General features: G+C 39.7%; 1 protein-coding gene across 1 annotated transcript in view; it reads left to right on the forward strand.

Annotated features, from left to right (window-relative positions):
- Positions 1-3,516: 3,516 nt before the first annotated feature.
- TMEM132D (transmembrane protein 132D) overlaps positions 3,517-21,483 on the forward strand; it is a gene marked incomplete at both ends in the record, with an annotated part of 192,715 nt that continues 174,748 nt past the window's right edge. The window contains one exon of the mRNA XM_079543845.1: positions 3,517-3,595. Coding sequence (XP_079399971.1) covers positions 3,517-3,595 — 79 coding nt within the window. The remainder of the gene's footprint in view (positions 3,596-21,483) is intronic.

Consider the following 21,483-nt stretch of genomic DNA (forward strand, 5'->3'; position numbering starts at 1 on the left):
TGGGGGACTGCAGAGTCTCCTTATTTGGAGATATCCAAAACATATCCGGATGCCAACCTGTGTGATCTCTTGTAGGGAATCTGCTTTAGTAGGGGGTTGGACTCAGTGGTCTCTTGAGGTCTCTTCCAACCCCTGCAGTTCTGTCTTGCAGGGGGAAAAAAACAAACAAACAGAAAAAGGAGATGAATCAGTGAACTGATTAGATGAATTAGTAATTTTAATTACATAAAGCAGACCATATCTACCCACTGATATATTGCATTGACAATGAAACAGTAGTCTCAGAGTAACAATGGATTTTCCCATTACTTTGTCAGAGACAGATTTTTCTGGTCAGCCATAGGTTGTGGAGATGCAGTTCTGTAAGACTCTTCATTGTCACCCTTCATTGTCTTGTTTTCCTAAAGCCTGTTTTTCCTTCACAATTAGTTGTGTTAATTGCCCAGAAAATTTTAGGCATGCTTGCCTTGCATATTGCTAATAAAACAAGAGGTTTTCTCATTACTGAACAGTGGGAATTGGTATCTTTTTCCATGAGAAGTGTCTAGGAAACTTTTCCATCACTGATCACAGAGCATCAGATGCCCAGGTTGGAGTTTGTATTGTTCAAGTGTTGTCACCTGTGCTTACAGTGAGACATCAGAATTGGGACACAACACAAAGTGAAACTTGGCAAGTGGCCTCACCTTTAGCTGCCCTTTGGTAAAACATCCACTGAAGCAAAGGGAGGACATCTACTACACAGGGAGTGCAGGGTGACTGCACAGGAGTTGTGTTCTTGTGTCTGTAGCATCTGGAGGCAACAGAATGCTCATAACGAAGGCAGCCTTGGAAGGGTTGGGGCATGGAGCTGGTTGATGGGGATAGGGAGAGGGAGGAGGAGGAGGAGGAGGGTGTTGACAGGACACTGTGTGCATTACCTCCTACTAAAAGTTAAGCTTCTGAAGAGCGCTTTGAGGTGAAAAGGCCAGTGAGGCATAGAATTGAATCATTAGTTGCTGACCTTTTAAAGTGACTTTTACAAACATTAAGGAGATAAAAAAAATAGGTTGAATTTATGAAACTGAATTTAGAAATAAATCTGTGCACTAAGTAACATCCTGGAGTTGGTTCCCTGGATTCCAATGTTTTTGCTGGAAACTTAAACAGTGCTTCCAGCTCTGCTGGCTCACTGATGGTGTTGCAGAACAACAAGAAGAATAACGTGATCTTGCAATATGCAATATGCAGTATGGTACTAAAACTTCCTCTCTCTCTGCATTTCTCTAACTGCTTCTGCAGTTCTATCTTTGTCCTCTTTGTTACTTCTGTGACTGGAAGGCAGTAGGACAAACCACCCCCAGTTTTGTATGAACAGCAAATACCATGTGATGGCCATAGAGCCAGAAACTGTAAGGAAATAACCATCTTTTTTTTTTTTTTTTTAGTCCAGCAGAAGATTTTCTTCCTCAAAGAAAAGCTGGTAACAAACTCATTGCCATGGCACACAGCTGGAGAGAAAACTCTTCCTTTGTGTGAGGTTGTTTTGTTTCGTTTTTGTAGAATATGTGAAGCTTTATTCCTTGGAATGCAGATGAACTGGTAGGTAATGCTGGTACACTCCACCTGCATACTGAATCAAGCTGGGCATTGACTTCCACCCCAAAAGCTGATTGCTTTATCTTGGATAGGAGAATTACTATAGATCAGTTCTCTTCATGTTGGATGACACTGTAAGGATTTTGGCTGTAGGTTGTGTCAATTGCATTTTCTGTCTTTTTTCAGAGAGTTCATGTTCAGAGATGGTCTGTCTGCTTCCTCAATGCCATTTCCAGAGATTTGTTTCATTTAGCTCTGGGCACCTCTCTGGGATTGGTGCTACTTCTGAAACTGACACTAACTTACAGAACAGATCTGCACTGTCACTTGAATACAGCATATTCTCATTGTGTGGTTGACGGTGTTTTCTGAGTGCTGGCAAAGTATGTAGTCTCAAAGTTTATTCTGAATGACCAGCCTTAAAGCTTTCAGCAGAGCAGGTGTTACTGCAGAAAAATATTTGTATTCCCTAGCATGTATTCTATGAAGGGACAAAGTGGTTATAAGTTCTTGTAGCTACATTTTTATTTATCTTGTTTAGAGTTGGCTGCAGTAAATTGGGTTTTGCTGCTTTTCTGTCTGCCAAGCATAATGCAAATCTCATTAAGCTCAACTAAAGGTTTGGCTTAGCAGAACTGTTCTAGCACTCGTATCTGCTGCAAAGGGAAACCTCAGAGCAGTTACTTCTTGTAATTTTGTGAACACTATTTAGGTAACTGTATGCATTATTTCTGCTGTTCTTGCAATAGCTATTGCGCACTTTACTAAAGAGTCTTCACGTTATTTTCCCGTTCTGTCTGCGCGTTTTGCTCGGCTCACGACAGATTCGGTAGACGAGGGAGAGCTCAAAACGCGAGAGAGAGCTCTAAGCCCAACCACGTGCTGCAGCACACCGTGCCAAAGCAACGTGCTCGGCCGGCTCCGGCAGCCCCAGCCGCGGGGTCGTTTGGGTGCCGGCAGCATCGCGGCGGTTCCGGGCGCCCGGCTCGGGGCTGCCTCCTGCGGCTCGGCTCCGGGCGGGTGGAGCCCCGGCAGCTGGGCAGGGGGCGGCGGGGGCGGCGGCTCTCGGCTCTCCGCTCCCCGGGGGCCGGGGCCGGACCGGGCGGCCCCGCTCCGCCCCGTTCCGCCCCGCTCCGCGCCCCGCTGCCCGCGGATTGGGGCTGCCGGGCTGCCCGGTGCGAGGCGGGGCTTGGGCGGTGGGCTTATTTATCTATTTGTTTGCCTTGTCGTCTTTTTTTTTTTTTTTTCTCTGGCTATTTTCGCGGCGCTCCCCGACTTAAATCTCTGCCTCTGTCAATAGCAAGCGCGGCTCGCGTAGGATGGGCCGGGGCCGGCGGAGGCGGGCGGGCGGGAGGGCCGGGGCGGGCGGCACGGGCCGGGCTCCAGCCGCGCTGCATCCGCTGGGGCGGCAGCTCCCCGCCGGCCGCTGCGCCCGCCGGCCCCGAGCGCACTGAGCGGTCCGCGGCCATGGCCTTCGGAGGGGATTCGCGTTCGCCCCCTCCCTCTCGTGCAGAAAGTCAGACAAGTCTATTAGGGAACTGAGAACTTTAGGAGAGGGGAGGGAAAAAAAAAAAAAAGCAAACGCCAAAAAAGCCGAGAGAACAACGATAGCAAACCTGCCTCCGTGTTCGGATGATCCCTGGGCTGATCAGCAGCAGCCAGAGGTAAACTTTGGTGCAGCGGCACCGCTCCGGGCTGCGAGCCGAGCCGTTCCTATTTCTGCATTGAAAGGAGCGGGTTTTCACGGCGTCATCTGTCTTGAAGCTAGGAGGGAGGCTAGGGGAGGGTTCGAGGTGAAGAAGTCAGTCCTCTCTCCGAAGGAAATGTTTTTTGTGCTCAACATGACCTTTTCTGAAAATGCAGCCTCTCCAGCGGACTGATTTTTATTTTGGCTGGGAAGTGTGTGAAACTGAGCCCTAACTTCCCACAGACCCTAGGATGTGCACTGCTGAGATTAGCAATATGGGGCATCTGTTGTCGCCTCTCCTCTTGAGCCTGGCAGCACTTTTTTCAAAAGGTAAGTCTCCACCTCTGTCTGTCTTATTGCATCTTGCTTATTTTCTATACGCAGATTCTGTCCCATCTCTCTGTGATGCCTTGAATGTTGTTACTGACAATTAATGATTGGAGGATTTGGGACAAGTCAAGTGTTATTAAAAACAAAAAAACAAAAAAACAGATTCCTAAGTGGCAAGATTTTTCCTTCCTGTACCCCTTTATTGGGACATTTTTTACCTGTAGGGTACATTTTTGCTCCTGTAGATGCTGGTGATCACATGAGCTGGTAATTCAGTTTTGGATAGTGAAGGATTCTGTTGAAATCTGAAATCTTTGGGGTATGGGCTGCTGGAGTTTGCTGCTCTGCTGTTATCAGCTGTGTAATTTTTCAGATTAAAAATCCCGTATCTCAGGCTTGGCAGTGTTTTGCTGAACCGGAGAAATATGTGCGTGCTGAAATGTTTAAAAGCTGTGATGTGAGCCTGAAGCAGGCGCCTGGTGTTCTGCACACTGAATAGAGTTTGAATGTCCTGACAGCACGACTTCGGAGGACTAGGTGTTATCTTGTTGCCCTCAAGTGTGTTTACAGTAGAGAAAACCAGCATGTATACAATGTACTCATTTGTGTGGGCCTCTTTTGAACTTCTCAGTGATGGCCTCGGCCAAAAGGTGAACGCATTTTTTTGCAGTAGTTACTTCAGATGAGCATTCCTGTGTGATGTAAGTTGGGACAAATGTACTGAGAAGGCATTGTACGTTAACAGCTATAATCTGGCAGGGAAACAAAATCGAAAGCTCCCACCATGTGCTCAGTCTTCAGCAAGGAATAATAGCATATGCATTTAATCTGTGAGTTTGCAAACATACTGGTAAGGAGTTCTGCTCTGAGAGAGCTCACTGATCAAATTAAGTGTTGCTTGCTTTTGCAACACCTTTTCATACTTTAAGATGTCAACACTTTCCTTTTTGATGAAGTGAGTTATTTTTACTCATTATTTTGTACCCAAAACTGAACTGACAGAAGGGAAAATACACAGCTGTCTATTTCTCTGGTGGTTCCCTATAAAACAAACAAAACACATCCCTTTCTTCCTTTAGAACAGGTTGAGAAGGAAGGGAACAAAATAAGTCTTCTCCAATGTAACTTAACTGCAGTGCCTACATGAGCACAGTTTAAAAGTTGTGATTGGAAATGCATTAGCAGCAGGAGTTGGAACTCTGAGACTGCTTCCACTTTGCACACAAGAAGCTTTTGATTGCCCAGCTAGACTGTAAATCATGTACTTCATTATAAGCAATATCAGTGCTTCAGATAGGCTAACAATGCAGTAAGAACGTGAAGTTTTTCATCTTTTTTTTTTGTGTGTGTGTGAATGTGTTTCAGTTTGCAGCTTTAACACTGCAATAACAGTGTTTGACTGCGATGGCAGCTTACTGAAATGTCAGAGTATGAGAGGCATTGCAGTCCCACAGAGTTCAGTGCTTTCTTTACTGCCATCTCAGCAACAATAACACTCAGATACGAATTTGTTCTTAGACGTTACTTACGTCTCCTTTGAAAGATAAACAGGCAGAAAATTGAGCTTGGATAGGAGGTCTCTTAGGTAGAAAGAAAATGCTGTAGAAACTGGTGGGTAAGGTTTTTTTTCCTGGATATTATGAAGTCTCATTAAATCCGATATTTCTTGAAACTGGATACAGAAGATCCCATTAGAATTGCTGGCATCTTCTGTGTTATTTATTTTGCACTTCAGATATCTACATGCTGCTGTATGACTGCAGGGATTTCCTGCTCTTCAGTAATACAGATATCTTCTATCTTTAATGTAATTGTCTATGTCTGTGCTGGGTAACAGACTCTATCTGCACTTCTATGCCTTAGCACACTGTGAAAAGACCAGAGTGCTCTGGAGATTTACAGCATGAAACAGACAGTGTGTGAGGTTGGTTCTCCCTCTGCCCCCTTGAAAAAGATTAAAAACCAACAACAGGACATACTTTTTACTGCTACAGGGCATGTTTCTTTGATGCCTTTCTGTTACTAATGGAAAAACTCTAATTTATGACACGATAACAAAGTTTTCTTAAAGAGATACAGGATCTTCTAACCTACAACAGCAATCAGCTGTCTATTGTGCACAGGTCTGTTGCTGATTACTCAGAACCATGGCAACACACCTTCTCACTGCACAGTTTCAGGTAATGATGTTGAAGACTTGAAAATTCTATTGCAGTTTTGCTTTGCTTTTATCTTGTATACAAAGAAAATAGCTCCAGCCTGGGAAGTGAAATGTTTTCAATAAAGAGCTTCATGTTCTTATCAGACAACTTGTCACTGATGATATAATCCTTGCTTTTTAATAAGTTTACAGCCTTAAAATATAAACATGCATGCATACATATCTCTCTATCCCCAAGAGAGGCTGTAAGGCTATATAATTGTAATTAGGGACACAGGTCCATTTTGCAGCTTTGTCATTGACTAGAAGGTTTTTGAACCAGTTGGAGGGGGCTAATGCTTGCCCTCAGTCAGCTGGGCTAGTTGCTATTTGGTGTCACCTGTGAAACAGATTCCCCAGAAACCTTCATTTAAAATGTAGCCAGGCCCAGCTGATGTGGAAACTCACACTAATATAAATGGGTTCCATAACGTAGGCATTTGGTCCCTTGCTAAAGGGAAAGATCTCTCATTAGCTTTGTTCAGCTAGAACAAAAATTGTAGTACTGTAAACACCAAATTCCATGCTTGGTACAAGTTTATTATATACTTAAATCTCCTAATATTTATACATCCTATATATATATATATATATATATATATATATATATATATATATATATACACATAGGATGTATACCGTGAGACTTAAGACTAAGGAACCTTTTACATTATGAGTATATGTTGTCAAATTAAAATATTCATTTCAAATTTCAGCTCTAAGTTGAGAGCAGCAAAACCAAGAATATTGTAGTGACTTACAGCCTGCGTTCTGATGAGCTTTCCATGTTCTTTGTCATCCTGGGCTGAAATTTTCCTGCAAGCCTCTTTTCAATGAGATCTCAGGTCACATAGCTGCTGTTCTAATTTTTTTTTTTCCCTTGGTTTTTATAAAAGCATGGCTTGGCAAATGTGTTGGGCAAAATTACCTTGCATGCCCTGAAGAGTGCTCTGTACAGGCTGTGGATGCTCTGTTCACAGTGATGCCCATCACCTGTTATGGGAAGTCTGGGGGGGGGGAGAGGGGAGGGGGGGGGGAATCTCCTAGAAACCCAACCCCTAAAGGTTTAGTTTGGTGTATTTTAGTACTCTGTGAAACCTCTTGAACCCATGGATTCTCATGTTATAGAATGTTTTTCTCTTGCTATGGCCAAGCTTTCTCTCTGCTATTTCACTGATTTTTGTGATGATACTTAATGGCAGAACATGTTGAATATGCTGAAAGAATTCATTATGACTTCAGTGCATTGCATCCTTGTGAACTGTAGCTGTACAGGAAGCCATAGTCTCCTTTTAGCTTCCCTTGTACATCCACTGGCTTCAGTGGGAGCAGTGCTGCACAAAATGCAAGGCAGCTGAGCTCGTTGGGTGTGTTCCATCTTCAGAATGCTGCGGGCCATTTTGATGATATTTGTGTGCAGACTGAACTAACAGTGAAGTGTGCTGTGAACCCAGTGTAAATAGAAAGGGAAAATGAGAAGCTGAGGAGTGCAACAACTTGTCTTTCAGCACTGCTTACTTTGTATCGTTACTCTGGAACACAGATAACACAGGGATAGAAAATGGTATTGTACGTGAGATTAAAATTGAAGGTTATTATATTTGATTTAAGATATATTTCTCTCCTCCAACCCTCCCTTATGGTGCCTAGATGGGAGTTCAGAATCGAATTTCAATTCGTGTTGACAGATTTTGATGGTGATGATGAGGGACATGTGGCTTTTCTCAAAGTAACTGCACTGACAGTACTTGTGGGCAGACTGCTCCCAGGCACCTGCTGCTCTTGCTGTGCAATTGGGATGTATAGAAAACACACTGCATGCTGATTTCAGATGGCTGCTACTTAGGTGATCATAAAGTGCCAGTATGGTCAGTAAGAGCATTTCTCCTAGGCGCTGTCTATATGCAGAAATCAAAACAGGTTAACCTGAAAATCCAAGAGATAGAAGAAATCTTCCTAGCTTGGTGTTCAAGCTGTTTCCATAAAGGCAAAGTTCTTGTTTGCCTCAGCTACACCGAACGCGCTGCCTTTTCAGGCGTTATGCGAGGGAAGGAGAAACTGAGTTGCACATTGCATTCTGTTTCTTGCCAGCATACTTCTGGGAGAAGCCCAGTTCTGGTTTCTTTTAGAAAAAGAATAAATTCTGTAAAAACAAAACAAAAACAAACAAAACAAAAAAAATTCTACAGCTAGCCCCATGTTTTATTTGTCAGCTGCAGTACTCGCTTAATGTGATTTGGCTTCTAGGATTTCCCTGCAATGTTCTCATTTTTTACTTGTGTCTTTTCTATTATTTTTTCCCTGGGACTGTCAGGCTTTGTGACACCAACCAATGTTTTAGATGTTAATAAAAGTAGCTTTATTCAATAAGGATGAGTTTTATTTAATAAAAGAATCGAAAGATAACCTGACTTTTCAGCTGCATTCACATTAAATCAACCTCCTGAGGTGGTTGTGGATTCCACATTTAGTGACAGTCTGTCACTGGTCCTAGGATACAGAAACCTGACTCCAGACAGATTGGTTGCAGAAAAGCTCAAGAGGTACCTGAGATTCATTGCAGGCTTGGTTTATAATGCATTACATTAAAATACTTGATTTTCACCAATCTTAATAATGTTGCCTGCTGCAGTATTAATGGTAATTCAGAATGAAGTGGATCTGAAATACATCAGAGACATTTAGATAATGCTGATTATTATGAGTGGATTTAAGGTTCATATTTGAGTATGTTAGGCTGCTTCAGCCTCCTGTGAAGGGAGAAATTTTACTCTAGAAAGACAATTGATTTCTTCTTATATTGAATAGGCTTGGTTCCAATGTAAGGTGCTAGTCTGGTCCTGCAGAGCTGATGGATTGAAAGCCTTCATACTCCAAAGAGTACAGCTTGGAGGTTTGCCCAAACACCACACATTCTGCAATTTAGTAGTGCAACATACAAAAAAAGGATGACACAACTTCCAGGTCTATGATATAAGATATTGGGTCCAGCTGTAGGTCCACTGTGGGTGTGATCCCAGATCATATTTAAATCAGTATACATGTTTTCATTGCCTCTGGCAAGCTTTAATTCAGAGTGTAGACAGTTTTCTGGTGCAGTGTTTTTCAGCCATGGCCCACACAGCAGTGGTGATTCATGGAACATCTGAGCAGTGTTGTGAAACCAGTGCCAGACATCTCATGCGTGCAAGCTAGAAAAGAACACTGAGAAAATAAATGTAGCAAGGATGCATTCAGAGTACATCCTGGTTTCTCTTTGGTTGTAAGCTAAAACATTTGTGACAGTACTGTGTGAGATGGTCTAGATTTCTTTCAGAAATGTTAGTTTGCTCTTGTCCTTAAAAAGGTTTGATGAAAAACCACTGTAGTGAGGCTAACTGCAATAATTTAAAGTACATTTCTCTGAACAGTTTGGTATTACCTTAATACATTGGACACAGCAGTTGATAATGTGAATGTTTCTAATCTACTCCAGCACAGGTTTACTAAAATCAGCATTGAATAGTGGCTCAGTGAAGCAAGGTAGGAGTAGTGTGCTTGAGTTGCTCATGACATCTGTGCTGCAGGGTCAGTTAACTTCCTAAGAGGCTCTTTCTGTATTCTCTGAGGATGTATGTTGGCTTTCACACTCCTCGACTAGATTTTTTTAAAATTAAGATTTCTAGAAAGATTTCTGGAGGTAGTTTTCTGTATTGCAGATGATTGATTGCCTACATGAAAGATGCTCAGCAAGATTGCGCTCATTTTTGGTTCTTGTACAGATCTTGTAGAAATGGTTGGCAGTGGCTCAGCTAGGACAATGCCATACTTCTTTAAATTTGCAAAATGTAGGCCCTCTTCTTTCCTTCTGCTGTCAGTTCTCTTTCTCACAGGTCCTTCTAGATCCCTTTTTAAAGTTTCTTAGAATTGACTTGAAAGAAGTCTTGGTATTATTTCAGTGGATTGTATTTTGAGGCTCTCAGTGAGTGAGGATCAATGTGGAGCTAAATAGCTCTGATAACACTTCATAATGTAATAAATATGTTTTAAAAAAGGAAATTAAAAACCACCCAAAACAACAGCAACAAAGCCCAAACCAAAACCACATTACCAGTTACCTGCTTGTCATCTTTAGCACATTTACAGAAGCTTGCTTGAGTTCAGAAGCGTGTACCCCCTCGATCTGGCAAAGGATGTCTTGATATGATCAGCAATACGGGACTTAGGGCGAACTGAGCAATTCCTATTCTGTCCAGTGGAGGGCAGAGGTGCGTGTGCATTCTGTAAGTTTATTACCACACTCCGTTACTCTGTAAGCAGCACAAGATGAGGACTTCTAGAGTTTTCACTGCCCTGTCATGTTTGCACCAGTTGTCACTGTCTTACTCACTTTAGGGTCTCTTTTAACTCAGATCATAGGAGTTGGGCTCTTTGTTAGATATTGTTTGCCTACAGAATTTGGCTCAAATGTAAACATCAGAAGAGCTTGGCCTAGCCTCTATAGAAGAGTTTGGAAAAGGAACACATACAAAGGAGGTATCTCCCAATATAGTGAGTTGGTACACATCTGATTTATGACTGATTGGATCTTGTCATCTAGATTCTAGTGGCAAGAGTGCTTTTTCCAAGATTTAATGGACGTTTAGTTGGTGTGAGCTTTGTGGTGTCCTTGTTAGTGAAACAGTTGTTATGCCTTCAGTGATTCACAGAAGCCAAGTATTGCTTTTTAAAGCTTGATACAATGCTCTCCATAGATCATTCCCTTGCTTACTAAGGGTTTATCAGTTAAGACTCTTTTATTCCATACCCTTGTCCATACCATTGGGCAAACAGTTGTACAGGGATCGTGACTTCAGCTGTGCTCTGCTCTCTCCTTTGTGGTTGACTGTGTCCCCTGCAGCACTTGTCTGATAAGAGATGATTTCTTGCATACAGAACACTTGTGCACAGTAGGATGCTGTTATATACTTCTGACTCTTTGACACCATCTGCCCACTAAAGTGGTTTTAATGGGTTTCCACTGAGCCAGGCTGTACTACAGCCCTGACAGCATGCTCCCTGTTCTTAAAAAATAAACAGAATCTTTTTAGAAATTCTATCTGTGAACATTGGCTTCTGCAAGAAAAATGATGATTACATACCACTTGATTTTCTGGAATCAGAAATATCTCTTTTTGATGGGAAAATGACTGATAGTGCTAGGTTGCTTTGCTGTTGCTTTTAATGATCTTATTAAGCATTATTTCTTGTCCCTTTTTTTGTCAGATATTACTGTCCATTTGCAGAAATGCAGTAGTTTCCCCTCACTGGCCTTCTCTTCTTTCTTATGAAAGCTGAGGAATGCAGCGCTTTGCTATGGTGATTTAGGTGTCAGGGTACCCGCTGGCTTTCTGTAACCTTTGGAAAATTACTTCAACTCTCTTTCTCTTCCCCTTTGTCTACTCTGAATTCAGGTTCATTAGAGAAGGATCTGTTTACTTGCTGTTTAGCTAGCACCTGACCCTCTTCTCAGATGAGATGTACATTTTACCATGTTAGGAGTGATTAATTACTTCTCAGTGGCTGAGTTACAAATTGGAACATAGCATTCTGATTGCCCTGGTCACTGGACAGCATTAAGAACTCTGAGTTCTGTTAGAATAGAGAATAAGAGCATCTTAATGGAAAACAATAAAAATGAGATAAAAGCACCTCTGCAGTTAAATATGTTGTAGAGCTTACCTAGATCCCATCCCTTAATGTTAAATTAATAAATTATCTAAATCTTTTCAGACAATGACATGATATATAGGAAGCAAAGCTCTTTATGAAAAAGGAGTCATAAAGATGATTTTATTTCCTTTCATAAGCTGTGTTACTAATCTGTTAAAGAAACCCACCTGATTTTAAACATCTGTATTAGCAATGTCAAAAACCACTTAATCTTGTGTGGTTTTTTTTTTTTTTGAAGGTGGTACAGGTGTTAGAAATACTGCATTCTTCCTGTTCCCCTTCAAGTCTTTGGGGTTTATTTTAAGCTCCTTCATATGAATAAGATGCAAACATGAAGGATAGCAGTGCTGTTTGAGAAGAACTCATGAAAGGAACTTTGGCCAGTCTCTTCTGTTATTGAGCTTTGGTCTTCTCAGCAAAACAAATGAAATGTTCTGAAACTCTTAAATGGTGAAACATCTCTGGTGGAGGACAATGGAAATTCTAATGTTTAGTTTCAAACCAAAATATTGAAATGTCAGAATTTATAAAATAGATTTCTGCTTTTTTTTTTTCCATAATTGTCTGGTCTTTTTTATTTTTATTTTTATTTTAGCATTCCTTCCTTTGCATAACAGAAGCTCTTACATTTTGCAAATGCCCTTGATGTCCTTCCTTGACCTGCGGGCAGAAAGTGATATTGACATGGTTTTTGTTTACTCCTCAGTTGAAATTTGTTTTCAGAGGTTGCAAAGCTCTTGCAAATAGACCTTGCCTTCTGCTCTGGTTTTGGTAAAAGAAAAAAAAAAAAGGTGGTACTGCATTCCGAGGTCCTACAGACACCCTGCAACTTGGGAGGAAGTGATAATGAAATGATGTAGTATTTTATACTGCAACTAAATCTGTTAAATGCTGTGAAAATATAGAAACAATAAATCTTTTGGAGTCAAGATCCAGATTTCAAGAGGAAATGTATGGAAATGATGAAATTTGAATGTGGAGAATAGATATAAGAAGACTCCCCTAGAATTTAAAAACTGCATTCCACAGGCATAGCACTGTCACTGTACTTGAGCACCTCCAGTAATCTGTTCTCTGGCATTTTCATTTTCATTCCTTTGTAGAAAAACTGTGATTAGAGAAATCAGATGTAGAAGCTTATAGATTGGCATGGGAATGAATCCTAAATGGTTAAAAGTGTGACATTCATCACTTGGAATATCTGTGATTGCTGTATTCAGCTGATTGATTAGCCTTGTCAAAGTAACTTCACATTCCATAATCAACAAATCATCAACAGTTTTGAAAGAAGTATTAGAATAACGAAGGCAAAGTCATTCAAGTTAGACAAAGACATGACTGTCAGTAAGAAACACTATCCTAGTTTTCCCTCAGCATATTCCTTTCCGTGACTTAGCTGCAATTTTCAGAGGGGCAGGAAAGGCCACCAAGGAAGTTGATAATGTGATCACTGATCTTTATGCCTTGGGATTCGGCTATAATACTCCAAATTGAAATAGACACTGCTTGGCTGTATGCTGAATGTTTTGATGAGCGAGCTGAAAGGTTTTGAAGACATCTTCATATTCTTCATCCGGCCAAAATTCTGTAGCAGTGATAAGAGACTGCAGTGTGATACTGGAGATCACATGGGTGTTTCTGGGAAGAAATTTGGACTTCAGTTCCTAGCCTCAGTCATGTAGCTGTGATAACTTTCAGTTACCGCCAATGGCTGCTGTTTCAAGTGTTTCCAAAAAGCTGAGCATCCCCTTTTCATAATCGTGGACCCGGGCCAGCCTAGCAATTTCTCTTTGGCTTTCTGTTCTGTATTGAGCTTTACAGACTACTATTGTATGAGATCTCTCACATCTGCCTATCACTCAGTCGGTTCCCAGTTCTTAGTCACTTGTTTTTTTTCTTTCCTTATGAACTAGAGCTGTGACTAAATCGCTTAGCCTTAATGGCTCATCATATCTTGTGTGGGCTTCCTGTTTCCGACCTGTTTTCTCTTCCACTGCCAGAATGTGCACACTAGTAGACAAATGCCATCTGGGAATTATAAAGCTGTCACCAGTATTACTGCTGTAGTTTGTGTGTATAGAGATGCAAAGACTATTAAAAGGGCTGACTAATCTGCATTGGAGTAGTAATTTTCTAAAATGATGTCCGTCTTGATTCTTGAGGCATCCAGCTTTTTTGCTCAAAATCTGAAAGCTCACAAGAGTTTTGTTTTATTACAGCTGAATGGTTGAACCAGTGTGGTGTTAAATGGCTGTTTGAGCCATGGTCCAATACCTAATTAATCCTTGATGGGATGCAAATAAATATTTTTGTTATGTGAAAGCAGTATCGTTATATTTATTTCTAAATTCATTTTAAGATGTCAGCATGTAGCCTTAAGGATGTGAAAGACAGGTAGAGCTTGTCAGCTTCCCTGCCTGCTCAGAATTAGTCTGAGCCTATTGGAAATGAAAGGTTCAGAGAGCACAGATGGAATAGATTGAAGTAGCAGCTTTGAGTGAATTGAAAGGGCAAGCTTACTGGCTAATAGTGATCTCAATGGGCAGAAAGATACCCAATAGATATAGACTGCAATTGTCAGACTTGAAGTCCTCAAAGGAACTGCTCAAGGATTTTGCTTTCCAGTCCCAGCCCATGGTAGCCTTTTTTCAAGTAAAATATCTTTTACTTCCTTGTAATAAAAGTAAAACATGGAGTATATAATATTTATTGAATTATTGAGGCAGAAACTGTTCTCTAATTGGTTGACTTCTTTAAGATAACAATATTGTACAGATGCATCTATTTAGAGATTATATTTCTTCATTCTGTAGATGAAAGCTAGATTTGCAGAAGCATTTTAATTTGAACTTAGGTACCAGAATGAGTATTGAGATGTTGAGTTAGTCTCAGCATTTTGATGCGTGCTTTCAAGAAAGTCCATCCAGAAATGTTGCAGTGGGAGGTGGTGAATGCTGAATGCTGTGAAACCTCCCACACCAACTGAGCAGAGCAGAGCAACAGAAAATCTGGGTTCTGAATTGTCTGAAAATTTTACTACAATTCCCAGCTCAATGGACCGAATCTTGGCTGGACTTTAAGAATGCTGATATGATATTAGGAGCTATTAATATTGCACCAACATTTAATCAAGTGATCTTTTAAGTTTTGGCTTCAATTGGTTTCACTTAAAGAAGAGAGTGATCTCATACTTAACAGCTCTATTTAAGCAGTACTTTGACTTAAACCTGAAGAAGTGTAGCCTCTGCTTTTTTATGTTTTTAAATCTGTATTCATGTCTTCAAGTTGATCTTTAAGAAATTCAGTGAGCTGTTTGAGATTTATATACCGTTTTATTATATAAATTTTTAATGCATGAAGATAGGAGACAAAAAGTAAATAGTGCAACTGGTTGCCAGTCTATGAGAGGTGCAGAATCATTTGAAATTGTGCTATTGTTTTCATTGTAAATGACCTTTGTTTTTAATTCGGATTTTGTTTCACTCTGTATACTCAAATTCACTGTTAGCTTCTGCTAGAACTGGGGATTCTCTCATATCCCCTGCACCTCAGCTTGTCACTATACTGCACTTTTCCGATATGTGCAAAATAAAAAGCTTAAAATGAAAGGATGATGGAATACATGATATCCCTGTAAAGTTCCTAAAGCAATACAAATACCAGGTGAGATTATGGGGAAAAATAGCAGAGAAGTATTGTGGATGTCCTGTCTACAGAGGGGCTGGAGTGTTAGGAAGAACAAGATGGCAATAAATGATGAGAATTGTGAGTGGCATGGGAGGGTGGGGACCAGTACCTGTGTTGAATCAGCCTTCCTTTTTCTTGCCTTCTATGGAGCAGCACAAAGGGACTGAAAATCTGCAAGTCCTTGCGTCCTTTCCAAACAGCATCCTATTGATTTCATTGTTCTTAAGGCTTTCATTGATCACAGAACTGAACAACCTTCTCCTTTACTAGGGTTAAGCAAACTGCTGATACCATGCTAGGTAGTTTTTTCTCATTCCCGGACAAAGATTTTACATTGCATGTACAGCAAAATCCATATCTGCTTCCTGAAGTTTAATTCTTGCTACATTGATTCAGAGCTGGTTAATATCACAATATCCACTTCCTTTTTAGGATTTCCTCTTTCCACAAATTGATGCTCTCAGAAAGAAAGTGGTGCTTGGTTTTCCTCATTTTGCTTTCTTACATTACTTTCTTATAATTTATAACATACTGTGAAGTCAAATTTATTTCAAAGCTGACCAAACTTGCAGTTTTCAGGAAAAATCTTTTTTTTCTTTCTCTTAAAAATCCCCAGGCCTGCTATTTTTTCATATGCTTAGAAGCTGCAGGTGGGTGTGCTGATTACACATCATTTAGAGACACTGGCTACTGAGACATGATTTAAGACACGAGAATAATTCAGTAGTTTCTCCTGTGTGTTCCCATTGAATATCTAGTGGGCAGTTTGTTCAGAGGCAGTTTTCCCTTGGGGGGGCTGTTTGCCTACACAACCCCATAGTTTACATGCCAAAGACCTCCTTGTTTACTTTTATTTCTTTTGAGGGGATGGAAAGAAAAAAATGTTGTAGAGATTCATTTAGCTGCTCTTTTTGGAACATGATGTAGCAGTTCAGAGTCTCCATTATATTGATATGGCATATTAATACTGTTAGGTGTGGTTTCGATAGGTTTCTGTTTTGTTTTCCTGCACTGAATACGTATGGGCATGTAATGCTGTCATCTGGAGTTGAGAGCTAAATGCTAATGACCATATTCATAACTACTGAATTCTTGAACTCTTGCTTGTGGTTGAATACAATAGATTATTGCATGAAACTACACTCCTAGCTTCTGACAGCTCCTGCACCATCCTCATAATGCCCACCTATCCCCCGTATCTTCTTTTCTTTGGTAACACATCTGATAGGTTTTAGCACAAAGCAGAATATTTAAAAAAAAAAAAAGCATATATTAAAAAAGAATGTGTGAGACAGTGTAAAACTATTCGAATTTGATTATTCAGGAAAAAAATGGAGCAAAATTAACACAGCCTTGGCAGAAGTTTACAGCTTTGAAAAAAACGGGGCCTCAGAGGAGCAGTAGGACTCAGGTTTGATTAAAGTGGGATTTCAGAAATTCTCTGCACTGAATGAAATAAAAAGATATTCTATTTAATTAGTTCTGTGGAGGGACAAGAGGTATTTCTCACTCATTGGCTTTCTATGGAGCCTTTAAAACGTGGAGTATGTCTGTAACTATTTTGGTAGACTTATTTTTTGACTCAAGGGAATTATGCTGGATTTCAAACTTTTTGATAACTTTCCACAGACAGACTGGGGAATGTTCCTATTAAAGCACACAGACTTTCTGCAGTCCTGCTCTGTAATTTTTCTTCCTGATGGGAACAGTTCTTATTGGGATCAAATATCTTTGAGGGAGAGATGTTCAGAAGGAAATGCACCTGTTGATTTGTCTCAAGATTTCCTCAGTGCTGCTCCATCTAGATTGCTGCTTGTTTATGTCAGAAGATGCCCACAGTCTAGAGCCACCTAGCTGGAGCTACAAGAGTCACTTAGCTGGAAGAGTCACTTTTTTTATATACTAATGACACTTTTTTTTTTAAATTGTAATGCAGGAAAAGAAACGCATTTTACTGGAACTAATCTTGGGTTATGCCAATATAACAGAGATGAAATTTAATTCCAAAAATTTATAATTGAGTAAAACTGTGCCTTTCTTTAGTATAGTGCTTTTGATCAGGTAATTTCAAACTATTTCCTGAAAGAATTTTATGCACAGAGAGACTAAAAGAATTCAGGTATGAAAACTGGCACAGCCTCAGTAGACTGGCTCCTGTTCCAGATGCAGGTTAATTGCTTTGGATTTACATGGCAGTTCACAGGGTCAGAACTTGGCTTACTCTTAGAAAATTTAGCTTCCTTTTCATGTTGAAGAGCCTGGTTAAAATCCATTAAGTTTGGATTGATTGGCTTATTTTTCACAAATTTGAAGGTGTGCTTGAAAGAATGGAAGGTTAGAGTGCTTCATGTTTTATTCTTGGCTGGTTTGATGTTCAAAGGATGTTTGAGAATTCTAACAATGAAATAAGTGTTTTACCATTGATCTTAAGTTGAAAACATGATTTCCATGTTTTCCAAAATGTAGGGCTACTTGTGTCTTTTTCTCTTCACTGTAATATTAAAACTTTCACATCTAAAAAACTTAAATTAATCCAAGTATCCATTAACAGAAACAGCAGCAAAATGTTTAAGATAAGAAGCACCTGCAACCCGTTGTTAATAATAGCCCACCCTCTACCTTTAAGTGTCCAATTGTGGTAGTGCTTTTTGTTCAGGAATCAGCTGTAGCAATTTGTGTAATGGAGAAAGCAACTGTTACAGAGCAATTCTGAATGATCAAATTTTATCGGTTCATAAAAACCTTGGAGGTTAATAACTTTGTTTTGTGAAACAGATGCTTAATTCTGAGCCTGGGCAATTGCCTCTTTTATGTTTGGAGAGGAAAAAAAAAAAGGATGTTTTGGACTACAGTTGACTGTGTAATTGTATACGACAGATGTATTAAATTAGCCTTTCTCAAAGCTTTTGGAGTTTTGCCCCTCTGAATTGTAAATTTTACTTGACTTTCTCATTTGCAGGTTGCATGAGACCATTCTGTGTGTTTCACGTATCTTGAGACAAGATATTCCAAATTTGCTGTGAGCTTTCAGACTTACATACGGATAGAAGACAAATTCTTTAGCATTTATGATTCAGATTATGAAGTAAATGGCGAGATAGGAGGGGATCCTTAAGAAGAAGTGCTTGCATGCTTTTGATTTGCCTAAATCCAGAACTTGAATGCTCTATGTTTAACGTTCCAGTTTGTGCCACAGTCTGCTTTCAGTGCACCAGGGCATTCTGCACGCATTTAATGAACCAGGCGCTTCTGAAGTCTTATTAACAATATCTGAATTGTATTTGAGCCCATGTCCTCATACTCTGTTGAAAACAGGACAGTCTTTTATGAAATGGGATGCTGTGTGTGTGAAGGTAGGACTCGTGGAACGTAGTTTTCATCTGATTTTCAAAGGACCCCTACTAAATTCAGCTACATCTCATCTTTATGTGAAGGTGGAGCAGTTTCCGTGGAATTACTATGGGTTTACTTTGCCTTAACAGGAAACAGATTTTATTCCCTTGATTTTAACAGGAGAAACTTTAGTTAGAATCACTTCTGCCTTCACAGCGCACACCTTTGATACTTGTGCTTTCCCTGGTTCTATTTCCTGATATGCTAAGCTTTTTCTGAATCTGTTCCTCAAAAGCTGGCATCTGTTTTTGACTTTAAAGATGACCTTAAAACTTTGTGTTTGAATTACCCGTTTTATGTTTTCATCTTTCCAGTGTATAAAAAAAAAAAAAAATGAATTTCTTATTTGGAGGGAACATCTTTGGTACAGTCATAAAATTAATTTCTTGTTAAAATAAAAAAAAAGGACGTTAAAAATTATTTTTCAGTGAAAGTGCCAATTTATGAAATAACTGTACCAGGTAACAGTTTAAAGTACAAGTAGCTTATAACAAGAAAATTAACGTTCTCCAATGTCAGTAGTGCTTACAAAAAATTAAGCTCTGTTGTTCTCAGCAAATTGAAGATTACTGGAACAGTGACTTGTCCTTAGAATGGAATCTTATTTGACTAAATGCATACTTACACAATTATAAGCTGAATGTATTCTTGAGACGTTTTAGAAGGACACCTCAGAAAAATTTGATCTGATGATAGAGCAATGAATTCACTGCAATCTGGATTGAGTGCAAGGAACTTATTCCTGAAGAAGAATTTGATTCTTGAATGGCTATAAGAATGAAAGTGTAAGACAACACTGAATTTCCTGAGATTCAGTAAGATCATTTCTCACCATCAGAATTAACTGGTGACATAAATACGTGCCAGTTTATACCAGTTATGAATCTGACTCTTGATCCTGGAGGTTCCATTAAAACCAGGCATTATTAATTGCAGAAATATTAAACCAACTTCAGTGTTTTTACTCATGAGAGTAGAAGGGAAAGCAAGCTTGGTGTTAGCATTTGGGTTTTTTTATTCTGTTCTGTAGTGGTGAAAGAATGTTGTGTGTTCACAAATGGAAGAATACAAATACATAGATCACAACTGTTTTTCTACTGTTCACTTATCTGTCCTGCAAACTTGCACAGTGCTCAAAGAAGATTCTTTTGTGTGATTTTTTTCCTGTTCTTTGGAAAGGTTGAAATCAATTCAGATGGATTTATTAATGGCTCTCTTAATTAGTTTGTTAATGGCTATATCTGTAATTCTTATTATTCCCTGCTGGTTAGAGTACAATTATTGATCTCTATGCACTGTGCTAGAGAAAAATACATAGAGATTTTCTGTTAACAAAAGAAGCTTTTGAAGATAACTCGTTCAGATTTTGGGAACGTATTTGTCTCTGTCTTATGAGTTATTAGTGCTAATGGGAGCCATACATACAGTGGGAGTTGAAATCAGCTATTAACCTACATAGCAAGCTGTGGAGTATTGTAAATCCTTGCTGTCTAGGTTATGGTGCGATCCATTTGTGTGACAAGCAGGATGAAGATGAAGTAATCATGTATCTTTCAGACACTGAAAGACAGCTGGGAGACAACAGGCACAGCAGGGCCTCCACGAAGATGGAAATTCTGCCTTCCTACCAGTTAGGCTGTCTGCTTTGTACCTTCTGACAGTGATCTTCCTCTAAAATACTCCTTTCAACTTATTTGAGGAACCCTTCATTAAGTTGCATTTCATTCGCTTGCATAAGAGAATTGTAAAACTCTGGCAGCCTTCCTGCACTTGTGTAAGTCAGTGTTGTATTGATCAATTAGTCCAAGAACAATGAGAACTTAAGTTCAGGACTTTGATTAATACACGACACATCTTTTATCTTCACTAGATTAGCATAATTGTTATAGTCTGCAAGTGTATTTTCACTCTTTCAGTATCCTTCTGTAGCAGTCAAGGAATTAATTGCGCAAAGTGAGGAGATGATTATTTGCTAAGAATTTTGTTTTGGTTATTAAAATCACAATCTCCTGCTGAGCCTGCAGTAGAGCTTTGCCAAATGGCAGGAGTAAATTTATGAGCTGATGATGCAAACCTCTGAATAATGGTAGCTGATTATCTTTCTCGTTTAGAGATGAATTTCCTCTGTTTAATCTGGAGGAGGCAAACAGGAGGGAGAAGAAAACAGATTCTGCCCACTGTTCTGGAAGCCTGTGGCTGTACAGGTTTGTCCCTGTTCCTATTCAAGACCTGACTTCAGCGGGAGCAGGACAGCTTTGTGAGATTAAGGCCTTGATCCGAGCAAGTAGTGAAGTGAGCATGAAGGAAGCGAAAGAACAATTTAAAACTTTGCTTAATGAAATTCTGCTTTTAAATTCTCCTGTGTTTTGTGCTCTTTCATACCTAGTTGTTTTGCTCAGTGTGAAGTGGTTTGGGGTGAAGGCATGCAAGAGGGAAAGGGAAGAAGATGGAGGATAAATGTAAAGGTTATTTTTCATTTGGAAAATAATTTCAATAGATAGAAATTGTTTCATGACAGCTCTGCCATTCTCACTTAATTCCAAGCCTATACTTAAATTTCCCTGGTGTGGCCTTGCCCATATTTATTTCTACAGGAATAACTTCATTCTTGTTTGCTTTCCAGCATTTCACAAGCCTTTATTGTAAGAACACAAATTACAGAGATGAGATATTCTGTTGACGGATGCCAGAGGCAATCAAAAGGTTACTTGGCATAAGGAGAGATGACAGCATCCCTCCACACATAGAATCATAGACACATCTGTGGAAAGAAATACTGTGAAGTTGTTAGCTGGTAGTTATGGGTTTGCTCTTCCTTGACTGTTACATGGGAAGGATTTTGTTAGGTAAGATGTCTCGGAATTTTACTGTGAATGAAGGGAATATTCTGGCTACCTTTTTCTCTTCAATCACAATT

This window comes from Tetrao urogallus, assembly GCF_951394365.1.
Source record: "Tetrao urogallus genome assembly, chromosome: 17".
In the NCBI taxonomy this organism is placed as follows: Eukaryota; Metazoa; Chordata; class Aves; order Galliformes; family Phasianidae; genus Tetrao; species Tetrao urogallus.